Consider the following 17048-nt stretch of genomic DNA (forward strand, 5'->3'; position numbering starts at 1 on the left):
TGTTTAAATCAAGCTGGTTAACTGAGAGGTGCATGCTAAGTGCTGTTTTACCACTGCTGCTGCTCCCAGATTATGAATGAGACCCCCACTTTTTTCAGACCACTTCAAGCATTGAATACCAGTTGATATGTGTGGCATAAGGATTTAAGTAGAGTAAAGGCTCCTATTAATGGGGTGGTGATGCCAGGTGTGGGGGAATGGGTAATATGAAAGCAAGGACAGAGATGGGAATGGACCAAACATAAAAAGGGGTAATGAGGCTTATGCTGGTGGGTGCCAGTGGAGATGAGGGAAGAGATCAGCAGGGGCAGAAGTAGGGAGTGCTCTGAAGGCGATGCTTTACATTTTTTGTATTACTTTTCGGTACCTTTGAAGTGGCTGCTCTTTGTCCTGTGGTTTTTCAACAGGAGGGCGAGTGTGATACTGAAGGAGGGCATGTGTCCTGCTAGGGGAAGGGAACAAACCTGTAGCACTGTAGGGGGCCACACCACACAATGAGGACGAGACCAGTTCATGCGCGGCAAGGCCTCGAATTGTGCCAGGAGTGCGAAAGGGAAGCAATCCGGTGCCGGGTTTTGCTAGCTCTTGACTGCAGGCCCCGTTCGGGAGGAGCCGAGTTTTGTGGGTGGCTCCGGGAGGCAAGGCAGCTCCCCGCCCCTTAGCTGGGAGTCTGGAGAGCTGGGGGAAGGAAACTTCAGAGTGGAGCCGAGTGGCTGAGCGAGGAGCAGCGCGCCGGGATGGGCACGGGGTAGCAACTCTGCCGGCATCTGCGCTTCCTTTCCCAGGGGCAGGCTGTCCGTGCAATCCCCCCCTCTGGCCCCACCATGTAGGGAAGCCTCCTTGCACGCCGCGGATTCCTCCCCTCCACCCCTCCCACTGCATCGCGCTGTGTCTCGCTGGGGTTCGCACCAGAGCAGAGGGGCTGCTGCGAGGGACCATGCTGAGCGCTCCAGCGCCCGGGCTGCTGCCGCTGCTCCTGGCGCTGTCGCTGCTGTGCCGGGGGGCTGCCGGGCAGTACTCCAGCGACCTGTGCAACTGGAAGGGGAGGTAAGGACTGAGCCACCCCCCCCCCCGAGCCCGCCAGCCGTTTGGGGGGAGGAGGAGGAGCCCCAGCGGGGCATGTTCCGAGCCCCAGCGGGGCATGTCCCGAGCTTCCGAGGGAAGGAGACAGTCAGCGCTGCGTGTTTCCCCCGGTTTGGATTAAATTCTTAAAGCGCTTTCGTTAAGTTTCTCCGTTCCGGGGGCAGCTCAGTGTCCAGACGAGCCAGGCAATGTGCGGTTCTTCTTTAACATTCCGCAATCCGGGGGAGGGAGCGGAGGCTCTTTGCGGGATGTCTGACCCGCTTTTTAAATCTGGTTGAAATCGTCACCAGTTGGCAGACCCCAGACCATAGCCGATTTAAGCCCCCGGATGGGATCTGTTCCATCTGTGGCAGGATTTCACCCTTTCGCCCTTTCCGCCCCCTGTGGCTGAAGGAGAAATGGGACAACTTGATTTTGAACAGTGTCTTTCCTTTTAAAGAGATCCCCCTCGGCTCCCCCTCCAAATAATTTTTCAGTCCTACTGCGTCGATAGAATGCCTCTGCAGTTGTTTGAGAGCTACGGGGCCATGGGTTACGTTTTCAGGCTTGAGTCCCCTCTCCTCAGTTTTGGCCCCGTGTCACTTTCTGATTTCAGTGGACCGATTCCTGATTTACACTGTTTCTTTGGTGGTTCTCCTCTCGGACCCTCCCCCCCGTCTCTCTACCATTCAAAATCGGTGTTTTTTTGTCAGCAGTTTAATATTGAAACTGAAAGGCACGAAGGTCTTGATCAGATATGGTAAGGTGGATCAATAATGGGGTTTACATGTCCCCAGCGCCTTTCTACATAGTCTTGTGTGAAATTTTAACAAATAGAGGCCCCGATCCTTCTTCCATTGACGTCAATGAGAGTTTTGTCCCTGATAGAGGGCGAAGGAAGAAGTTGGCCCAGATATGTGTGTGTATGTGGAATTTGGATTTGGTTGTAGCAAGAATCTTTCCCTTTTGGTCTGATTTTTGAGGCGGGATATAGGGGTTGATTAACATTCCAGGAGTAACTATCAGCATTACCAAAGACATGTGCCATGGGGAGATGAGGGGGAGGTAGCCTTAGCCAGGCATAGGAAGGGTATTTTTACTGATCCACAACAACTTCCACATCTGTGCAACCTAACACCGAAATAACCTGTTTTGTAACTCATGTCTGGTAACCTCCTACACTTGGCATTAACTTTGTTGTAATGCAATACACCTGCAAGTCCTTTTTGTGGTGAAAGTTGACTCTGTGTGTGTGTGTGTGTATATATATGTGCACCATACACACACACACACACACAGAGGTAATTAAGGAATTGTCTGGCTCAGATATTTTATTTTAATTGCTGGTTACCTTGTTTATTTTTCATGTTTATTTCAAAGCACCTTGATAGTTTGTAATAGGGTAAAGATTTTAGGCCCAATTCTCCACTTACTTTGGTGGAAATGAGGAATAACTGCTAAAGTCAATGGAGTTACACTGGTGTAAGTAAGAGGAGAATCAGGCTCTTTGTGTGTTCCCATTAACAGTTGACCTAGCTTCATTCCAATTTCACCCTTATTGAACTCACTGCTTTACCACACTGATATATAAAGCTGTTGGGCCAGATTCTGCTCTTAATTATACTGGTGGAGTAACTTCAATGCAGTAGCTCTGGATTACACCAGAGTCATTTAGGGCAAATTCTAGGCCATTGTTCTTTGGCTGCCATTACTATTCTAATCACCCTAGTTGTGAAACTTCTTTGAATGCTCAAAGTGTTTGGCTCCTAAACTTTAATCTTTTGTAATAACTTTAGTGTGTCTTCATGGTTTTGCAACCTCTTCTACTGTTTATAATCTAAAAACTCTTATTTATATTCACAGTCAAAATTGTTGCTAAATGAAGTACTCATGTAGCATATATTTGGTTTTCTGTTTGGCTAAACCTGTTTTTAATGGGGTACCAGTGTAAAACAGTTAATGTAATAAATTCATGCGTTTAAGCTCAATTGATTAAAATAAGAGTTTAGTTTAACTTGGAATGGAAGGATGTTTTGGAGAGAGTTCAAATCAATACAATCTGAAAGATGCATACAGTTGGCAACTATTTATGAACTTCTAATGACTCTTGGCAATTGGTAAAATGTTGAACTATAAATCCAGTTGGGGGGTGGGGGTGTTTGCAATGTACAACTGATATGGGACAAAGCCTACAGTTCCTTGTCAATTTCAGTAGCAAATTCCTAACAATCTGGCTTTTCATAGGTAGCTCTGTGGTCCTATAGTTTGGGGGCAGAGCATTTCAACTTTGCATAAACAAGGCCTAGAGCATGGATGGCACTGTCATGTACACACACAGAAAAATCCAATTTTTCTTTCTTTTTTTTTTTTCAGGGCTTTTGCCCTACTCCTCCTATCTGAGCTGGTGACCCTCCCACTGACCAGGCAGGGCTGGACATGGCTCTGTCCTGAGCCACTCAGTTTTTTGACTGCCAGCCAAAGGGGATAGTTGAGAGAAATGTGAGTCATTCTTTGCTACAGAGAATTTGGAACTGAATTGGTGACCCAGGCTTGGAATTTCCCATTGTCACCGGTCAGCCCCATTTTTGCTTATTAAGGAAATGACACATCCTTGGTGATCCTTTCAGTTGCACAAGAGCATAAGGGCTGACTTCTTAAAAATAGGTGGAACTGCCCATATTGAGCAGCATATGTGTCACTACTATATCCAGAATGCAAATGAATTTGGAGCTCAGGGTGAGACAAAGGCAATTGCATGTAGATTGAAGCTGACCTCTAGACCTTCTGAAAAGAGGTAGTGACCCTAGGACTGATACCCTTCAATTATCATCTAATTGTCACTTTATGGGTACTATTTGTGTGTCATCCACTCTATCCATAAATATGTTTTTGCTTCTTGAGAATAAATAGATACTGTAACTAACTTTTTTTAGACAGGGCAATCAAATCTTATGCTTAAAGGCACAAGCTGTTTGCTCCCTGGGGTCAGGAAGGAATTCTTTGTTTAAAGTATAGCATTTTGCAATCAATTAGTTGTCTTTATAGCTGTCTGTCTACGTTAGCTATTTATAAGGTGCCTATCATCTTGGTGTCTAAGTGCCATTGGAGCTTCAGTCTTCTTACAGACTAGTTCCAGGGTATTGCCAGATGCAGGTAAGCAGACCTGATAAGTCAGGGCATTTTTGCAGTTGGTGAGATTATACACTTAATGTTTTGGACACCCATTTTCCATTAATGAAAATTGCCTGGTCCATATATCTTAGGCATCTTTGAAAATATCAGCTATGATTTCTTTCAGTGTCTCAGATTTCCCAGGGAACGTTTGCCATAATGTACAGTCTGATTACTTACACTGCAGTTGTCTTTAGCAAGATCTTGCACTGGCTTAAAAGGCCTAGTGGAGACCTCCAAGCCCCTGAGGAAATTAGAAACCACACCATGGTGTGGTCCAATCAGAATTCATAATTATTTTGTTTATTCTAAAGATGTCTCATTTTCTTTGCGTGAAAAGTGCTGCTTTGATCCCACTGAAACCTAACCAATGTAGCCTTTAACTCAGACTGTGGGCTTGTCTACATGAACATTTCGTTTGTGACAAGCTGGGTGTAAATCTACCCCACACTAACCTGCTGTGCTCTAAGTGTCTGCATGAAGCCTGCAGCCGCACACTAACAGTTCCCTAGCATGCTTTGATCTACTCCCATTTCAAAGCAGGGTATTTCAAAGTGCACTAGGGAACAATTAGTGTGCTGCAGCATGCTTTGCAGAGACAACGTGTGGCAGGCTTGTGTGAGGTAGATTTTTACACCTTGGCTTGCCACTAAATAAATGTTTGTTTAGACACACCCTAGGAGTAAAGACACCTCAGTCCTCTTCCCAGTTCTTCCATGGACTGGCTTTGTGACCTTGGGCAATTCACATTGCCTCTCTGGGCATCTGTTTACCCATCTGTAAAATGGGGATATTACTTTCTCCCATTTTTAAAAGTGCTTTGAGAGCTACAGATGAAGATCGCTGCATAAGAGCTAAGTGCTCCTATTACGGCCATCTTTCCCATTGCTATGGTGGACACATTCTCCTCTTACAAACATCACCTGTTGCATTATCATATATAATAATTGGTTTCACAAATGGCAGTAATGGATCTTCCAAAACATGCAGTTATATGGCCCTTTGAGACTTCAGGAAGGCTAAACATCAGGCAGACAAGTGCAGTGGCTCAACATATGTCTCTTGGGATCTGTAGGAGGAAATATTGTTTGTTAGAACCTATTCCTAGAACAAACAGTACAACTTGTGGGAGGGGTGGGGAGATGCTTCATTCATCAACACAGCCATAAAACAACTGACCTCTTGCTATGTCATATATTTAAAAAATAAAAACCTCAAGTTAATTTAAAAATAGCTTTTATGACCTCTGCATTATGTGCATGTAGGACAGTTTATTACTGGGTACTGAGAAGTAAAAATAAATTGAACAAACTTCCAATATGGTGATAGATGGCAGTATTATAAAAGTTCCATTTCATTTGGACTAGGTCTTTAATATTCTGCAGGTTTACCTCAAGTTTTGAAATCTGCTCAATTTGAGTCCTCCATTATAATAGAGCTTGATGTATACAGCAGATACCTGTACATAAGAACGGCCATACTGGGTCAGACCAATGGTCTATCTAGCCCAGCATCCTGTCTTCCAACAGTGGCCAGTGCCAGGTGCTTTAGGGCAGACAGCCCTACTCCCTGTACTCACTGTATCTGTCTAACAGCGTCATTTTGTTGCCTGGGGAATATAATTGGCTTCATGTAAGAATTTTGGAATCCATCTTCTTTCATTTGAACAACAGCATGAATGTGTATATATTTTTGCCATGCAAAAATTCACCGTCTCAATATTGGTATCACCAGCAGCAGCATTTTTATTGTGTTTGAGCTCCCTATTCTGTCCCTCACCTTTCCCCATATGTTTTAACAGTATCCTTCTTGGGTGAAATTCACCCCGGTACAGAGGACCAGCACAAGTCCTATGCATCACCTTAGTCTTAGTTTGAAGGTTTATTTGAGATCTGTGTGATGCATAAGTCTTCTGCCAGGGGTGAATTTCACTCCTACCCCCCAAACATTACTTTGGGACACTTTATTCACTGACTGCAAAGAACTAAAAGACCAACTTCTTCATTTCTGGTTTTGGCTGAGTGTCACGCACAAAACCAGTATTGAAAAATTGATTTTTGTGGACAAGATGTAAACAGGCAGTCAATATGAGGTATCCCATTGAAACTTTTCTTTCTTGAATATGTCAAGTACTACCGTGTGTCTGAGGGCAAGAGAATAAAGGTCAGGGACTGGTCGCTCTCCCCCATCCTTTGTGCTCTTGATGTGGCTTTCAAGATTGTTCAAAAGCACATGTTTGCAGACAGTATTATTAAAACTGAGTTTTTCTGAGCTTCCTCATGTAACCTCTATCAAGTGGGTTACACTGACACTAACAATAATGAGTCACATCAACAGTAAATGCAAACCATATGTTGGTTTGTTTTTTTTTCTTTTTTACACATGGCTTCTCGTAACTTGTCTAAATGCTGACTGAGTTTAAATCCAGCATCGTTTGTTCTGTACCTAAATATGCTGAAGAAGTGGGGAAGAGGGAGATGTCTGTTGGAGATATGTGTTGAGAGATCAGAATATCATGTTCATGATTTATGCCATGTTAAAATGGGTTCTGTGTCTGACTCTGCTACAGACTCCAGTGTGATCTTTGTGCCTCAGTTTATACATCTATAAAATGAAGATGTTGTGAGACTTAATTATTTAATATTTGTAAAGTACTCTTGAGATTCTCTCATGGAATGTGCTGCAGAAATTGACTGTTTTTAAGGCTTCCAAGGAGGGGAAACTACAGGGAAGCTGAAGCTCTTAAACTTTATTTTTCAATACCAGATTTCCACTATAACATTTTATGATCTTCCATCTTCAGAATCATTCACTGTATTTTTCTGCCCACACAGTACTGCCTTAGAATAAACATTATTAAACACAGGTGTGGGTTTTTGTTCTTAAACCTCATTGCCAAACTTTTAATTATTTCTGTTAGGGGAGAGCCTCAGCTGAGATCAGGGGCCCACTGTGCTTATAGGCTACTTAGCACAGAGGGAGAAGCAGTTTCTGAGCATGGGAGGGGAAACACTGGCATAGAGTCAAAGTGACTTGTCTACATCTGCATGGCAAGTTAGTGGCAGGGCTGGGCCTAGAACCCACATTTTCTGATTACAAGTCCAGTGCTTTACCCACTAGACCGCACTTCCTTCGTAACCATTTTGAATGCTGAAAAATTTGGAGATGTACTGCATATTGTGGGCCATATCTTGCAAACCCTTTAGTTAGTCACATGTGTACAGGTTTTCAGGATTGTTTCCGATGTCACTAGATTCTGCTGCAGTTCTTCTTGTGGGGTGTTTTGCATAGGCAATGGAAAAAGTTAAGGTTTAATTCTGAATTCATTTTGAATTGTGGTTTAACTTCTTATGGATTTGTCTGGAGCTGTTTTAAAGCCCATCCCAAAATATCAACACATTTCACGGTCTTGATCTTGTAAGATGATCTCTGTCAACCACCACAATGGATCTGGCCCCTAGTGCTTAGTAGTGCTGTAAAGAGTTTTGCTGACTTGCCTGTTTTCTGAGATTATGAACAATGTTTAAATAGTTCTGCTACTCATCTAATTTCCCTATTCTCTCTATCCCTAGTGGCTTAACTCATGAGTCTCATAAGAAGGATGTTGAACAGGTCTACCTCCGCTGTTCTGAAGGATCAATAAAATGGATGTATCCCACAGGAGCACTCATAGTCAATCTGCGACCCAATACATTATCTGCCTCTTACAAACACTTGACTGTTTGCATAAAGCCTTTCAAGGACTCCGCAGGAGCAAATATTTATTTGGAAAAAACTGGAGAACTGAAACTGTTGGTCCGAGATGGAGATCACAGCCCCAATAAAGTGTATTGCTTTGGCTATGATCAGGGGGGCTTGTTTATTGAGGCCACCCCTCAACAGGACATTAGCCGGAAAATTACAGGATTCCAATATGAATTGATAAACAAGGGGACGGCATCTGATTTGCACACAGTTTCTGGTGAGTTTTGAGCAGTTGGCTGCGTTTTCATATACTATTTTGGATATCTAACAGATGGTAAAGTTAATAAATGGGAACACATCAAGGTCTGAATTTCATCCACTTTTAGGTCATGCTAATAAATTCTTCTTTATGTAGAAGAATAGTTTTGTGTGAAAACTAGTAACATGGACTGAATTCCAAAGAACTGACCCAGAACAGCACAGAGTCACTGATTCTCCCCTCACATACCGTCTACACTATGGGTGCTGCAGTGGGATAGCTGTGGTGCTGCCTCTGTAGCGGTAGTGTAGATGCTTCCTACAATGATGGAAGGGGTTTTTCCATCCCTGTAGTTAGCCCATCTATCTGACTGGCAGTGGTAGCTGGGTTGATAGAAGAATTCTGACCTAGCCACCTCTAAACCGGGGAGGGGGGTTAGGTCAGTTTAACTATGGTGCTTGGGGTATGTGAATTTTTCACACCCTGAGTGACATAACAAGGTTGCTCTAAATTTTAAATGTAGCCCAGGCCATAATGGTAAACAAACTCAGTGAAGTTACACCCATTTAAAGCCAGTGTGAGTCAGAATCAGGCTTCAGAATTCCTGCTTAACACTATTTCCCATTTTTATTGTTTTAAAAGACCCCAGTGCTGTGTGTTTTCAATAGTAAACATTTTAACAAGGAGCAATGCCTCCTTTTTGTGTTTCCTCTCTGCAGATACTCCTGCTCTGCTGACCTAATTACTCTTTACAGAGACAGAAAGTGGATGAGGTAATATCTTTTATTGGACCGACTTCTGTTGGTGAAAGAGACAAATTTTCAAGCTTACACAGAGCACTTGAAGCTTGTCTCGTTCACCGACAGAAGTTGGTCTACTCAATAAAAGATATTACCTCACCCATCTTGTCTCTTTAATATCCTAGGATCAACTGGGCTACAACAACAGTACAAACAACTAATTACTCTTTGTTTTAACAAGGGGAGTGGTACTCCTTCCTCAGCTGGAGCTGTACCTGTTGTCTTTGTATTTGCAGGGAGTCAATCAGAGTGAGATGGTGGGGCACTTTAACACCTTTTATAATGCTGTTACAGCATAGAACTAGGAATCAGTCCTGTAATTCTTGTCCACCGAGAGTACCCATTGCAGCTCCCTGTCCTTCTAAAACCTATGAGATGAGATTTTCAGTGTACCCTGGTGGACAGCAGATATAGGTTATTTTGTACCAAATGAGGGAGTGAGTTCCAAAGTTAAGACCCCTGCCGGTAGTCCCCTCTCTTTTAAACTGATCTCTACTGTGGCAGTATCACAGGAACAAAGTGGTGTCTCCTAAGTAGTCAGGTTTCAAGTCATTTAGGACTTTACAAGTTAAAACTCGCATTTTAAACTTACTCAACCCTGAGAGCAATAGGCAGTCTGTACAGATTCTGAGGCACTGGTGACATGTGCTCCCAGTGAAGGACACCACTTAACAAGTGGTGGCATAGCTGATGATCTTCCATTTTTTTTATTCTCCATATTTCTTAGATTGCATATATAATTTATTTCGGCAGTCATTTCATGCCAAATAAATTTAAAAAAACCAAAACCCCTCCAAGAAAAGACTTCTACTTTCCTTTTGTGTGTAAATACTTTCTATACTGTCAAGTAATTCTAGTATTTGTATGTCAATTCACATATTGCATTTCTGAATACAGCTGTTAGTTTATGACTGTATTCATGATGTAGTGAATTGTTAGCTTAGTGATATAGTAAGCTTATAACTCATGCAACACCCATAATAACTGATAGGTGGCGCATTTGCCATTAAAACCAAAAAGTTAACGCAATTTTATTAATGCTTTTATTTCATTATGCTACTTGTGCAATTTTATAGCTGGATGTCTAGGATTCATTGTGTCTACAGAGAATTATCTAGTGAGTCTTGATTGCTAAAAGTGATACAAATGGAGTCACTTAAATATACACAGAGGAGCTGTTTCCATTAAGATCACTTCTGCAAAGACTGATATACTGAAAACAGCATATGTTAACTACATAGTAAAATCCCCCTGTGGAAAACATTAACTCTAAATACTCTTTAAATCTGGTGTTTGAAAACTACTGAATCTGAGAATTTTTCTGTCTTTCTTGGGGGTGTGGGAAATATAATCAAAATTGTAACAAACCACTCCATACATTTTATGCTTTTAAGAGCTCTTTTTTTTTTTAAAAAGCTAATTTGTCATGTAGGCAAAGTTAGAACATGAAAAATAATTGCCCTGTTCCTGCCGTTTACAGTTCACTAGCAGACTGCTGAATCTGTGTGAAGTTGGGCTTCCTGTGAGCGTAGCAGTTAACCCAAATGTCGTAAACTGCAGAATCAGGACCAAATATACTAAATGCATAAACTTATACATTTTTGGAGAATTAGCTATGCTAGTGCTATTAGTTGCTAATAAAAATATATTGTTTGTTAAAATCTTGGAGATATTTTGGAATTCGGAGTTGATCTTATCTTGAGCTTTCCAGAAGCCAAACTGGTGACTGTATGTGATCATATTCTTTTCCTTTGATAAGGATATTAACAGTGACTTTTTCTAAGACTACTGCATCTTTAATTGTTATAGCCACTGTTCTGGAAAACAGCACTGGAATTCAACCAATCTGATACGTATGTGTTTTAGGCCATGTCTGCACTTACAAGCTTACAGTGGAACAGCTGTACGATCGCCCGTGTAGTTGTGTTATTCTGATGGAAGAGAGCTCTTCCATCGACTTAATAAAACCAGCTCAGCAGATGGCAGTAGCTATGTCGGCGGGAGAGCTTCTCCTGCCGACATAGCGCTGTGCACATGAGGACTTATGCTGGTTAAAGTAATATCGCTTGGGGAGGGGGGATGTTTTTCACACTCCTGAGTGACAAAAGTTTTACTGACATGAGTGCTAGTGTAGACACGACCTATGTGCGTATGTGCATCAGATGGGCCATCAAGTGTCTGTGTGATTTGGAAGAACTTTTCTCCCTTGGTGCTAATCCCACGACAAAGTCTTCAGATCAAACTCAAGGGATCTTCAAGGTGTATTTTAAATTATTGTTGTCTGGTTTTGGAACCCCCTAGCCCCTGGAGGCATCCTACTCATATGTAAAAAGAAAAGGAGTACTTGTGGCACCAGTCTCTAAGGTGCCACAAGTACTCCTTTTCTTTTTGCGAATACAGACTAACACGGCTGTTCCTCTGAAACTACTCATATGTGTTCACCCTGTTTGGTTCCTGCCAACAGTCAAATGAACCTGTTTTAAATTCTGTGAATACCTATATCTCTGGTGGAGCTGCCAAATAAGTAGCTGTCTACACCTCTAAAGGATCAATATATCTTGGGCATCTTGACAGATCCTGGACCAGCCATTCTTCTGTAGCTGATTTCTGTAAAATCATTGATTGAATGCTTGCTCACTTGGTTGCTTATTAGGTTTCTGTTTGTCTGGAAGATAAATTTGCAATCAGTTGATTTCTCAACCACTGTTTCTTCAACGGAGAAAAAAGGCCCAACCAGAGCAAACCTTTACCTTCCTTGAATTGAAAGCCTGATCTGAGGGGCCTGTTTCTAGCTGAAGGGACTGTTTGTTACTTTGGCACATGATTGGATTCTGATTGTGTGACTGTTGCAAATGGAAAAGTGAATCTGATCTTCTGCTAGTCACAATCTGGTAGAGTTCAACATAGTTGGAAAGCATCTACTTGAAGAGATGCCTGTGACTAGAGATGCTGTTGCAGATCAAGGCTGAGATGCACTGGCAAAACTGCACAGGGAAGCTTTCCCTTTTCCTGGATCCAGCCAGTGCGCTTTCAGGTGCTCTAAACTAAGCAATGTATTTTGAAAGATTAAGAACAATAACAAAATAAAACAAAAAAAGACTTAAATGACAAATACCCAGGTGCAGTTATCCTGCTCCTTCCATTCCTCAAGCTAGAATATTTAATGAAATCAGGTAGTCTAAAATTTCTGTGCACTGTTTCCCTACATAGTGGTGGTGTTTACTGGTGATGTTATTGTACTCTGCCCTTGAATTTATTCTCTCTTCCTAACCTGGCATCCCAGCACTGATTAAAGAGCACAAGTCATCTGTTTAATATTTTAGTGACCTATTGTGCCCCCAGAATCCTGACATTGCAGGGTGCATCAATAAATCAGCAGTGATTGGCAGGGTGCCAGTGATTTAATTAGAAGATCCAAAGTTTTATTAGTTTACTGTCATTCTTTCTCATTTAATTGGAATTTAGCAAATAATACAGTGAAAAATGTAGATTCTGAACAGGCTTCTTAATGTGCTTAGAGCAGTCAAAAAACACTGTGCTTTAAGATTTCCTAATCTGAAATCTCTGAGTTTAACCCTTTCCTTGGCTGTAAATCTTCATCACATTTTCTAAGGCTGCTCTGGAGAGCTGTAGAGAGTCCATGTTGTATAGAGACATGTTGTAATCCAGATTACAGTAATTCAATACTGGATGATTTATAGCATGGTGTTTATTGTTTTAGTGATTTTTATCATGTGATCACTTGTAAAAATACCATAGTGCTTTTAACTAATGGGGAAAAAAGTATCAGACAAGAGGCCAAATGCATCCATGGTGTAAATCCACCTGACTTGAGTGCATTTATGATGGGGATGAATTTGGGCCCACATTTCTAGTGAGGAAAACAGGTTTCCAAGATTGGCTACCCCAAGTTTCTAATTTAGCATTGAATAAAAGTGTGGCCTATATTATGAAACAATGCATCCCACAAGCATCTGTCATATGTGGACGCAGTCTACATAAACTACCGGTCGCACAGTGCTATGTTCCAGTTTGCGTTGAGAGGCCATAGTTAGATCAGGCTGGATGGATCATTACACACTGGGACCTGTAGGCTCTGCAGGTTGTACCTAATATTAAAGAGGAAGCTAGCTACAACAAGTGGGTCCATCTGATGCAAATTAACTATGCCCAAGAAGGGTTACATTGGCCTTTATGACAGGTTTCAGAGTAGCAGCCATATTAGTCTGTATCTGCAAAAAGAAAAGGAGGACTTGTGGCACCTTAGAGACCATAAGCTTTCGTGAGCTACAGCTCCGATGGAGTGACCTTATGCTCAAATAAATTTGTTCATCTCTAAGGTGCCACAAGTACTCCTTTTCTTTTTATTGGCCTTTATGTAATTTGTTAAAGTTTGGCGACCTTCATTTCATACATCCTCCTCTAGATACATAAAGTGGTAGCTGAGTGTATTGCTGATTCTCCTAGTCTAAAGGGGCAGATGTATTATGCATTTTTGCTCACTATCAGTTGGCAATGAAGCAGCATTGCTGCCTTGAGCCCTTAGATACACAATTTGGACTCTGAATTTTCATCCATTTTAGACTGGGATCATTGAGTCTGATCCAAAGCTCAGTTAAGTCAATAGGAGTCCTTTCATTAACTTTAATGGACTTTGGATCAGGTCCTGTGTTCTTAGAAGGTTGTTTGCTCACCTGCAGAATTGATGCACTGTGAAATTCTGACCAATGGCCTTCGAGAAGCAAGAGAAATCTTATTTGCTTGGATTGTTAAATGAGATTCTTTTAATATTTACACTTACCCCGATAAATACTAGAATTACTTGACGGTATAGAAAGTATTTACACACAAAAGTAGAAGTCTTTTCTTAGAGGGGTTTTGCTTTTTTTTTAATTTTAGATAGCCACAGGCGCTGACTTGCTCCACCCTGAGGCCCCGCTCCCACTCCTCCCCTTCCCCCAAAGCCACACCCCTGCTCTTTCCCCTCCCTGCAGCGCCTCCCACCTGCTGCCGAAAAGCTGATCAGTTGGGCTCACTGAGCAGCTAATTGGTGGGTGGCTGGTGAGTGCTGAGCATCCACTTTCTTTCTTTTTTTTTTCTCCCCATGGGTGCTCCAGCGTCGATAGCCCTACAACAGATACCTTGATTACATTAGAAAGGATTTTCCAGTATAGCTATACTGACAAAGCTTCCTAATGGATGTCCCCCCCACCCCCCCACGCACTTCTAACTGACATTGCTATGCTCGCCAACGTTTTTAGACCAAAACTAAATTTTCTACCATAACAACATAATACATTCAGTTTGTAAAAGCATGGAGGTGTATTTAGGACATTTTACTCCTCAGGACTCTGATTTTTAGTAAATAAGCCAAAGTAAGAAATTACAGTGATAAAATGTATAGAACTTTCTTATCCTAAATCTTTTTTTGGGGGTGGGGTGGGATGGGGTGGGGGAGAATTGAGGTAATTTCAGCTGGAAAAAGGTTGCTATTACAGCTGTCGAGTAAGGACCAGGTTTGGATCCACTTATTCATGTTGAGAAGCACCTCACTTAAGCTATTGGTATCTAGCCCAATGTCAGCTGTGTAGTCAAACTTGAATAAGGAAGTGTTTACCACTTCACATAACACAAGAACCGGGAGGGGTTACCCAATAAAATTAGTGGGCAGCAGGTTTAAACCAAACAAAAGGAAGTACTTCTTCACACAACACACAGTCAGCCTGTGAAACACATTGCCATAGGATGCTGTGATGGCCAGAAATATAACTGGGTTGAAAAAAGAATTAGTTAAGTTCATGGAGGATCGCTCCATCAGTGGCTATTAGCCAAAACAGACAGGGACGCAACCCCATGCTCTGTGTTTCCTAAGCCTCTGGCTGCCAGATGCCGGGACTGGAAAACAGGGGATGGGTCACTTGATAATTGCCCTGTTCTGTTCATTCTTTCTGAAGCATCTGGCATTGGCCACTGTTGGAAGACAGGATACTTGGCTAAATGGATGATTGGTTTGATCCAGTATGATCACTGCTTGTTTGTATGTTATGTTCTTGTAACTTGATTGCTGGAGTTCACTGAAAATATTCATGTGACTGTTAGTTGTTCTGTGCTAGCAAAGTCAAACTGTAACAGAAATGTTCTTTATCTTGATGACATCTATCCATTATAATGCAGGTTCTGCTACCCATTTTACGAGTTTCCTTTATTAATGCCCAGTAACTAGCTGAGACTGTTTATAGCTAACTGAGGTGCAGCACTCAAATGTTTAAAAAAAAAAAATTGGATAAATCCAGTTTTCTAATTGAGAACAATATCCAGCTACTTCCTGTAAGCTGTTAATTCACTGGCTCGGGCTGGTAGAAAGTGTTGGTACAATGCAAATATTTAGAAGCTTTCTTAACTCCCAGTCAGCTATTTCCTGTGCCTCTCTTGAGCACTATAAGGGGTACAACAAGACACTAGAAGTGGGTCACCCTTCCACCCCAGCATTATGAAAATGCTAATAGCCTTCAGTTACTGCAGTGCCCTAGGGCACGTCTTCACTGGCCAACTCCATGGGGGGCATAGCTCCCAGCACTGGTGCACTGTCTATACTGGCAGGTTACAGCGCTGTAACTTGCAGTGCTCAAGGGGGTGTTTTTTCACACCCCTGAGCAAGAAAGTTGCAGCACTGTAAAGTGCCAGTGTAGAAAAGCCCCTATTCTGGTCTAAATTTGGGATCAATTGCGCTTTCTGCCTCTTGGACTAGTGATGTTGCTGATTCTCATTGTCTAAAAGGGCAGGTGCATTTTGCATTGTTCACTGCCTAGCAGTTGGCGGTGAAGCAATATTGCTCTGCTGGGCATTAATCCTGCAAACACGTAGGGATGTGAGTAACTTTAGGCTGGATTTCTCATGTGCATAAGAATTTGTGGGATCAGAGTATTGGTGTTGGATTACTTTCCCATCCACCGTGTGTGTGCTTATTGGCTGTATTGGCAAAGAGGTGGTAGAAATGAGCACGGCTCCCAGAGCATTTTAACTAAAAGCTCAGTGATCTGTGCGTTTTACAGGACCTGCCTTCTGAATCAGTGTCATGGGTGAGAACCATTGGTGAGGAGGATTACGAGGGCTGTTCCTTAATTTCCAGTAGGGCTGTCGATTAGTCGCAGTTAACTCACGATTAACTCAAAAAAATTAATCGTGATTAATTGCACTGTTAAACAATAGAATACCAATTGAAATTTATTAAATATTTTTGGATGTCTTTCTATATTTTCAAATATATTGATTTCTATTACAACACAGAATACAAAGTGTACAGTGCTCACTTTATGTTATTATTTTTTATTACAAATATTTGCACTGTGAAAATGATTAAAAGAAATAGCATTTTTCAATTCACCTCATACAAGTACTATAGTGCAATCACTTTATTGTGAAAGTGTAATTTACAAATGTAAATTTTTGTTGTTGTTATATAACTGCACTCAAAAACAAAACAATGTAAAACTTTAGCGTCTACAGGTCCACTCAGTCCTATTTCTTGTTCAACCAATCGCTAAGACAAACAAGCGATTTGTCTTACAGATATGGGACATAACGCTGCCTGCTTCTTATTTACAATGTCACCTGAAAGTGAGAACAGGCATTTGCATGGCACTTTTGTAGCTGGCGTTGCAAGGTATTTACCTGCCAGATATGCTAAACATGCCTATGATCCCTTCATGCTTCGGCCACCATTCCAGAAGACATGCTTCCATGTTGATGATGTTCATTAAAAAAAATAGTGCGTTAATTAAATTTTTGACTGAACTCCTTGGGGGAGAATTGTATATCTTCTGTTGTGTTTTACCTGCATTCTGCCATATATTTCATGTTATAGCAGTCTCGGATGATGACCCAGCACATGTTGTTCATTTTAAGAACACTCACCGCAGATTTGACCAAATGCAAAGAAGGTATCAATGTGAGATTTCTAAAAATAGCTACAGCACTCAACTCCAGATTTAAGAATCTGAAGTGCCTTTCAAAATCTGATCGGGATGGGGTTTGGTGCATGCTTTCAGAAGTCTTAAAAGAGCAACACTCCG

The 17048-nt window shown here is 41.8% G+C and overlaps 1 protein-coding gene across 1 annotated transcript in view; it reads left to right on the forward strand.

The window, feature by feature from the left end:
- The first annotated feature begins 660 nt into the window (after nucleotides 1-660).
- The window catches only part of METRNL (meteorin like, glial cell differentiation regulator), a 34756-nt gene continuing 18368 nt past the window's right edge, over nucleotides 661-17048 (forward strand). Inside the window, exons 1-2 of the mRNA XM_073310558.1 lie at nucleotides 661-1047; nucleotides 7806-8194. Coding sequence (XP_073166659.1) covers nucleotides 938-1047; nucleotides 7806-8194 — 499 coding nt within the window. The 5' untranslated portion in view covers nucleotides 661-937. The remainder of the gene's footprint in view (nucleotides 1048-7805; nucleotides 8195-17048) is intronic.

Source organism: Lepidochelys kempii, chromosome 14, assembly GCF_965140265.1.
Source record: "Lepidochelys kempii isolate rLepKem1 chromosome 14, rLepKem1.hap2, whole genome shotgun sequence".
NCBI classification, from domain to species: domain Eukaryota; kingdom Metazoa; phylum Chordata; order Testudines; family Cheloniidae; genus Lepidochelys; species Lepidochelys kempii.